Below are 7,973 nucleotides of genomic sequence, written 5' to 3'. Positions count from 1 at the left end.
TGAAGTCTCTTTTATATAGACCTTAGTGGTCCCCTAATACCGTATCTGAAGTCTCTTTTATATAGACCTTAGTGGTCCACTAATACCATATCTGAAGTCTCTTTCCCAAAATTCCACCTTGGTGCAGAACTACAGCCACTAGAGCCAGTCCCAAAATGAGCTTTCCTTATGTGCAATTTCTGAATCTGTAGCTTTTGAGGAGGAGAGGGGGCAAAGTGGAGGCTGGGGGTCTGGCCTTGACTGACTACCACTTTGCTCATTTGAAAGCCATGGTCTCTCTCTCTCACGGGTGGGCCAAAAGCAGAGAACGGGGACGTAACCTTTGAGAAAATGAAAGCTTTAATTTTCTCTGGGGGGTGTCCCATGGTGGTCCACAGTACACGTCCAGTCAATGGTAGAACGGTAGACAGTCAAAACCTATCTAGACTCTTTACTTTGCACTTTGTTTCCTGGGGAAGATAGGAAAACTATTACTTTAACATGTTTTAGGTATTAAAAAACCTTAAAAAAAAATGTATTAGACTAGACTTACAATCAGAGCATAGAAACTGAACATGGAGGTGAGGGAACACCCCCCCCCCATCCAGCCAGCTGCAGATCACTGCACAATACAATCAGATGCAGACACTCTACGGTAACAAGCTTTGACTCAGTTGCATACCTGGTGTATTTATTAGCATTACATATTTGTTTACAAAGCTGTCTGATCAACAACATTCCTATGTCTGTTTGTAAGTACTTACATCTTTAATCCGTAGACAAGACTCTGCCGCTAGGAAACCTGCTCCAAATATGCCTCCACATCAGCAATGCATTACACATGAGCCCAAACAAGCTGTTTGAAAGGAGCAAGTGTTGCATGGTATCATGTATTTGACAGCCAAAAAAGGATGTTTTTCTGTAATTGTTGTGTTATTGTTATTAATGATTGTCCTAAAGTCGACATGTCAACGATTGTCTGACAGAAACGTTTTTCAAATCTGATGCAGTTGCATCATTTCTGTGCGTGTCTGTGTCACAGCTACAGCAGACGTTGATTTGTCTTCTAAATCTGGAGACAATTAGTTGTTGGAACAAAAATCTAAATGCCAGAGCTAGCAATAATGTAGGGGTAAGGAAGACAGATTTCAGCTACACAATGGTGTTTTGACAGGGAGCTGGGAGAGAGAAAATAGAGAGCATGGAATTATACAACAGAGCTCGCTTTCTCTCTTTATCTTCCCCTTTCTCTCCAACATCTGTAGAACTGATTATTCTAGTGGCGGAAAGGTGAGATTAACCCGTAGTAAGTCTCCACATTAACACCTCGCTGCTCTACTGCGTCTGGCTGTCTCTGGTTTGACAGATTAGCTGCTGAAAGCAACAGCATGGAATATCTTCAGGGCATGGAGTAGAATGGAGATACAGACTTGCACTCAAGTCTGTATCATGTGCACACCACACACCATCACACATCCTCTTCCTTACATCTCTCTTCTATTAGAGGCCGTGTGAGAACCACGCGCACACACACACACGCGCAGTTACATTGCCTTGCAAAAGTATTCACTCCCTTGGCATAATTCAAGTTTTGTTGCCTCACAACCAGGAATTAACATGGATTGTTTGAGGATTTGCATTATTTAATTTTGAGGAAAATGCCCGCAACTTTGAAGATGTTTTTTTTTTCACTGTGAAGCAAACAACAAATAGGACAAATTAACAGAAAAAGTCAATGTGCATAACTATTCACCCCCTGAAGTCAATACTTTGTGCAGCCACTTTTTCACAGCTCCAAGTCGCTTTGGATAAGTCTCCATGAGCTTGACACATCTTACCACTGGAATTTTTGCCCATTCCTCCTTGTAAAACTGCTCCAGCTCCTTCAAGTTGGATGGCTGGCGCTTGTGAACAGCAATCTTTAAGTCTGAACACAGATTTTCTATTGGATTGAGGTCTGGGATTTGACAAGGCCATTCCAACACATTTCCATGTTTCCCCTTAACCCTCATGTTGTCCTTGGGTCAAATTTAACCCGTTTTCAGTAAAAAAACAAAAACTCAAAGCTTCAAAATACTTTGGGGAAAATAACCAAAAAGCACCCACAACATTGAAAAAGTGACAAAAATGTCTGAAAAAGAGATAATTATGTTGAAAAAAAAGTGACGGGAAGACCACACAAGGGTTAAACCACTTAAGTGTTGCTTTAGCACTGTCCAGCTGGAAAGTGAACCTCCGTCCTAGCCTCAAATCACGCACAGAGTGGTACAGGTTTTGCTCAAGAACATCCCTGTACTTAGCACCATCCATCTTTCCCTCAACTCTGACCTGAAAAACATCCCCTGGTGTTCTTCGGCTGATGTGACGGGTTGGGTTTGCACCAGACATAGCGTTTTCTTTATGGCCGAAAAGTTCCTTTTTGTCATCAGACCAGAGCACCTTCCTCCATACATTTTGGGAGTCTCCCACAATGCCTTTTTGCAAACACAAAACATGCCATTTTCGTTTTTTGCTGAAAGTAATGGTTTTCTTCTGGCCAGTTAGCCATAAAGCCCAACTCTATGGAGCGTACGGCTTAATGTCGTCCTATGTACAGATACTCCAGTCTCTGCTGTGGAGCTCTGCAGTCCTCCAGGGTTACCTAAGGTCTCCGTGCTGCCTCCCTGATTAACGCCCTCCTTGCCCGGTCCATGTGTTCTGGTGGGCGGCCGTCTCTTGGCAGGTTTGCTGCTGTGCCATGTTCTTTCCATTTGATTCTGATAGAAACTATAGTTAGAAACAGAAATTATGATAGATTTGATGGTGGTCCTGGGGATCATCAAATATTTGGATATTTTGTTATAACCTAACCCTGACCTGTACTTCTCCGCAATATTGTCCCTTACTTACACTAGGAGAGTTCCTTAGTCTTTATGGTAGTATTTGGTTAGCGGCGCCTCTTGCTTTGGTGTTGCAGCATCTAGGCCTTTCAAAAAAAGGTGTGTATATGTAATGACATCATTTTACTACTTGTGTGACTTCTGGAGGTAATTGGTTGCACCAGAGCTTTTTATGGGCTTCATAACGAAAGGGGTGAATACATACACACATGCCAATTTAAGTTTTTTATTTAAAAAAAATCGTTTTATGTATATATTTTTTTCATTTCACTTCACCAACTTAAACTATTGTGTACTGATCAATGACATAAAATTCAGATTCAAACAATCTTGGACTAAATTCTATAATGCAAGGACGCCCCATTTGGGGCCCATGGGCCAAATTTGGCCCCTGCTCTTAAAAAGTACGGAATCTGAATTTAACATTTATTTTTGGCCCGTGGCCTTCCATCCAGATATATTTTGGCACTTCATATGAAAACATCTGGGCACCTCTGCTGTAATGTAACCAAATAGATAAAAAGCCAAGGGGGGTTAATACTTTTGCAAGGCACTGTAGGCCTTTGCAATCGGCACAATCACATTGCGTTCTCTTGTGTGAAAGCAAGGACATACAGTGTATTAACAGTTCATTGTGCATGTCTTTCAATGCAACGGTCCATGATAAAATAGGTCCACGTAGCCTGAGGGCCACGAGCAACACAAACACAACCACAACATGTAAAGGAGCATGGAAACAGACAAAAACACAAACACAGGTTTATGCTGAAAAAAGCAACCACATTCCTGTACAAGGACTCACACATGCACATTTAGGCCACCATGTACATGCCTCTGGGGGTACAAAGATACACAAATCATGACATTCATTTTCTCACACATGCAAAGACATACTCACTTTTAAGTCTTGTAAAATGGCAGTGATGGAACCCACCTGTCCATATGGGACCTGATAAACACACCCAGGTCTATCCTGTTAGGTTGAATTAAGTCTCTGTAGCTGTTAACACATGACACCAGCCTTTCTCCTCTCCTTTAACGTCCTGCACTCCCCGTACAACACACACACACACACACGCACAGGGATTGCCTCTGCCAGTGGTGAAAGTTATCCATCACATTTTTTATTCCCTTTCTCGACGGAGCCCCTCACAATCACCTCATCTCTCCTCATCGCATCTGCCAAAAACATTTTTCTCACGCTCTCAGCCCTGAGTTTTCAAATGTTTCCCTTGTAAAAATGTCTTCCATTTCACTGTATTGACATTATGTAAAAGTTTAAGGGTCGGGCCATCGCCCAAAATACCAAGATGACACTTCAGCTTTGTTCACGCTTTTGGGAAGAAAATACTCCTTTGAAAGATATCCGAAATCTAGGGTGTTGACTTATCGTGCAAAGTATTTCAGGATTTTAATGAACTATTATTTGTATCATTGATTTGTCTGCAGACTATTTTCTCTAATAATTATTTAGTGAAAACATTGTGTAGAAAATGTCTACAGTTTTTCAGGGCCAAAGGTGTAAAATACAATAATTAAAAAAAAAAGAAATGATGAAAATTCTCACATTTGAAAGACTGGGGCAAGTGAATGCTTGCTTGAAAAACGACTCAAACAATTGCTCAATAGATGCATTTCAGCGTTCTGTTGCCATTATTGTACTTCATTCATTTTTAATATTGCAGGTAATTTCCTACTATATTTTCTGCAACGCTTCAGAACAGGTGGAAGGAGCAACAAAATACTACTGGGTGAGAAAAACTAAAGCTGTTAAGTAACAAATGAAAGCCAATTAGTGCATAGCTTCAAATTAAGACTCTTAGGACATTTCTAACACTTGCTGAAGGTCTGAAATACGGCTGCAACTAAATCATCTCTCTATGAGATGTATCAAGTCATGCACACTTTGACAGGAACTAGAATACAAAATACACAGCCCAAAAAAGACTGAACCAAGAAACGATGCTACTGGACAATGTTAACAGGGTTCGGTTGTAGGGCAGATTCTCTCTTGAAAGTGGAATGAGGTAAAGAAGCACTTTGTGAAATCATAAATCAATAGCACCGTGTCCGACAAGCTGAACCAGAAAACCAAACTTCATTTCAACAAGATCCTATGATGAAGGCTGTGAAACCAAAAGTTCCATTAAGCCGATCTGAAGAGCACTGGATCAGGGCCGATATTGTAGAACACAAAAGGAAAAAAAAAGTTGCAAACTCAAAAGTAAACTAGAATTGTGGTTTGAATTGTGTACAGACTGCCACATAAATCTGGATTTGATCTCTGCATGGGACATAAATGTAACTAAATACTAATACTGCAGGCCAAGCATGCAGAGCTCATTGGAAGCTGGTACAATGAGAGATGTTGACCATGACATGGAGAAAGCATCAGAGACAGAGAGATAGAGATAGAGATAGAGATAGAGAGAAAGAGAGATAGAGAGATAGAGATAGAGAGAGATATTTGAATAGAATACTCCTAAAACAATAAATGCTTACAATAATCACTTTATTTACAAATGAGCCGGTCAGTGTTATGTGTTCTGTTAAATGCTTTATTGTCTTCAGTAAAAATAAGATAAATGAGAACGACACAAATGGAAACTATTCCTGCTATATCATTGGTAACCAGCGTTTGCCGGAACCAAGAGCTAACAGAAGTCAAATTCATAGTCACAGATTGAGTTTGCAGAATACAAATATTAAATAAGCACAGTAAAGGTGTCCAAAACACATCTGTTAGTAAGACTGTACAATGCCCAAACAGTATTTCAGACCAAATTAAATAAACAGCTTAAACATAGCGATTTGTAGCTGTGTAAGTATGAAGTTGATTCAATTTGGGGATGCTGTATTGATTTCAGCCACAGAGCTAGTTAGGAGTAATTAGTATTTACTTGATTAATAATTAGTGATATTGTCTGCTGTAGACTACTACTGCAATCAAGACAATCATTTTATTTGGTGCTTACTTTGATAAAAAAAGTTGTTGCAAGGCTTTTGTTAATGTTTGAATACTTTATGAAACCAAGTAGCTATTGTAGAAACTGTAACGTCAACCAACAGTTCAGAATTTTTGTAAAGTATCTCCTAGAGGAAAATGTGAACACTTGAGTTTCAACAACTAGGCGTGTGCTGCCATCTAGTGGCTTTGGTACAACACAACTACTATCTGATGAGGTGCAGTCAGACCACGGTGGGGAATGACTGATCATGTATCTTGCAGTATTAACACTAATGAGGATGTATTCTGTATATATGTTTACAACAATACATTGACTACAACTTAAAACACAATTTTTCTTTTGTTGGCAAGTATTACTTTCAATTGATTAAAATCTATTTCAGTGTTTCACAGTAAAAAAAACAACATCTCTAGCTCTTTTTTCTCTGGCGTCTTGATGCCATATTTTAAACTATTTCATAGAAACTGGAGGGTTTTAAAGGTGTGTATTAATGTTCTTTAATGGAGAAACAGAAGTGTATACAGTGATATAAAATGACAAAAAAAGAGGTGAAAATGTGTCAACCATCAAATTAAGTTTCTTTTCTTCAAGATGGACACAAACTATAAAACACAAATGAGAGGGAAAACTACCCTACAATTCCATAGTCTCTGAAATGATCTGCCCCTGCAGACCTGTAGGCCACTTTAGAAACTGTTTGCCTTGGACCTGAAGTTCTTCAAAGTTTCCCGCAGCTTCTCTATAGCAGATTCATCCTCTTCCACAGCCTTGGAGCAGATCCGCTTCACTCTGACGTGCAGATCCTCCAGGCACTTCTGTTGTACAAGAACCACAGGAGCCAATGGGCTGTATTACACTAGGGCTGTAACGGTTTGTGTATTCGTATTTCGCACTAAAACGTCACGGTCAGGTGGTCACGGTCCGGTGCATGCGGAATACACGGTACGTAGATTGACGCACATTATGCAGAACCACAGTTGGCATGTGCAAGTTCTGCCGGACTCTTTAACGGTACGCAATTAGCAACACTGAACTCAACTGAACATTTGATGAAGTTAGCACTGACTGGAGTCCTAGTCAGTCAAACTATGGCAAGGGCAAATAAAAAAAAAACGGAACTGGAAGGCCCGCCTGCAATTACTGGTCAGCAACAACAGCAATGGAGGGAGAGGTGTGTATAAGACGAGGACAGTGCTGTGCTGTTGTGAATGGAAACAGTTTCAACATGCTAACTCACATTGAAGAGCATTACTCTTACCCGGGACGAGGAAAAAGAGACCTGTATTTCAAATTGCATAGAATGAGAGATGCTTTCAGTTTTAGTCTATTACGACCTGTGCAGTTTTGGGAAAGTGTGTTCCCACGGTGAAATACAGACCTGGTGGAAGTTCCTTCAGTTAGTTCACCTCAGTACCCAGTGAGAGGATTTTGTTTGGACATCAACACTTTCAGTACTGTCAGTTCACAATAAATAAAATTAAATGCATTTGGGTGGTTTTCCCGCTTTACTAAACTCGCACAGAACCGTGACTCTTCACCGGGGTATGATCCGAACTTTGACTTCTGTGTACCGGATACGCATTTATTACACACACTACGGTATAGGAATCAGGAGTTGATGCATAGACTGTATAGGTGAATGCATAACCTCTTGATGGCCACCTAGTGGCTGGCTGCAACATAGGTCATAAATTCCACCCCCTCCTCCTTGTTAGTAGATGTGACATAGGCCAAACTCATAAGTATTGTTGAAATATAGCCTCAATATGTTAAGTCAGTGATGGCTACAGTCAATCTAAACCACAGTGAAACACTTAGGATGTTTATATGTGTCTTGTAATGTTTGTGCAGGAAAAAAAGACATGCCCTGAAATATAGATACTTCCTTGCAGTACAGGGACAGATGTAGTAAAACGTTACCTCTGTGATTGATAAGTGGTTAGTAGCTGTGGTAAATATAGACGCAAGGTTGTTGGCTACTGTTCGTCTCTCCTCATTGGTCTCCTGCAGCACTAGGTGGTACCTGAAGAAGAGACAACCACGAGTGTTTTATTTTCAAATTTAAAAAATAAAATCATAATTTCAACTGACAGAAACCTTGAGGAAGTGCTCATATTATGTTAATTTTCAGGTTCATAATTGTGTT

General features: G+C 40.2%; 1 protein-coding gene across 1 annotated transcript in view; it reads right to left on the bottom strand.

Moving 5' to 3' along the window:
• Positions 1–6,345: 6,345 nt before the first annotated feature.
• The window catches only part of ndc80 (NDC80 kinetochore complex component), a 10,142-nt gene continuing 8,514 nt past the window's right edge, over positions 6,346–7,973 (bottom strand). The window contains exons 16-17 of the mRNA XM_034871114.1: positions 7,748–7,850; positions 6,346–6,642 (exon numbers count right to left, since the gene is read on the bottom strand). Coding sequence (XP_034727005.1) covers positions 6,514–6,642; positions 7,748–7,850 — 232 coding nt within the window. The 3' untranslated portion in view covers positions 6,346–6,513. The remainder of the gene's footprint in view (positions 6,643–7,747; positions 7,851–7,973) is intronic.

This window comes from Etheostoma cragini, chromosome 5 (assembly GCF_013103735.1).
Source record: "Etheostoma cragini isolate CJK2018 chromosome 5, CSU_Ecrag_1.0, whole genome shotgun sequence".
NCBI classification, from domain to species: Eukaryota; Metazoa; Chordata; class Actinopteri; order Perciformes; family Percidae; genus Etheostoma; species Etheostoma cragini.
This window is presented reverse-complemented; position numbering and strand designations above follow the sequence as displayed.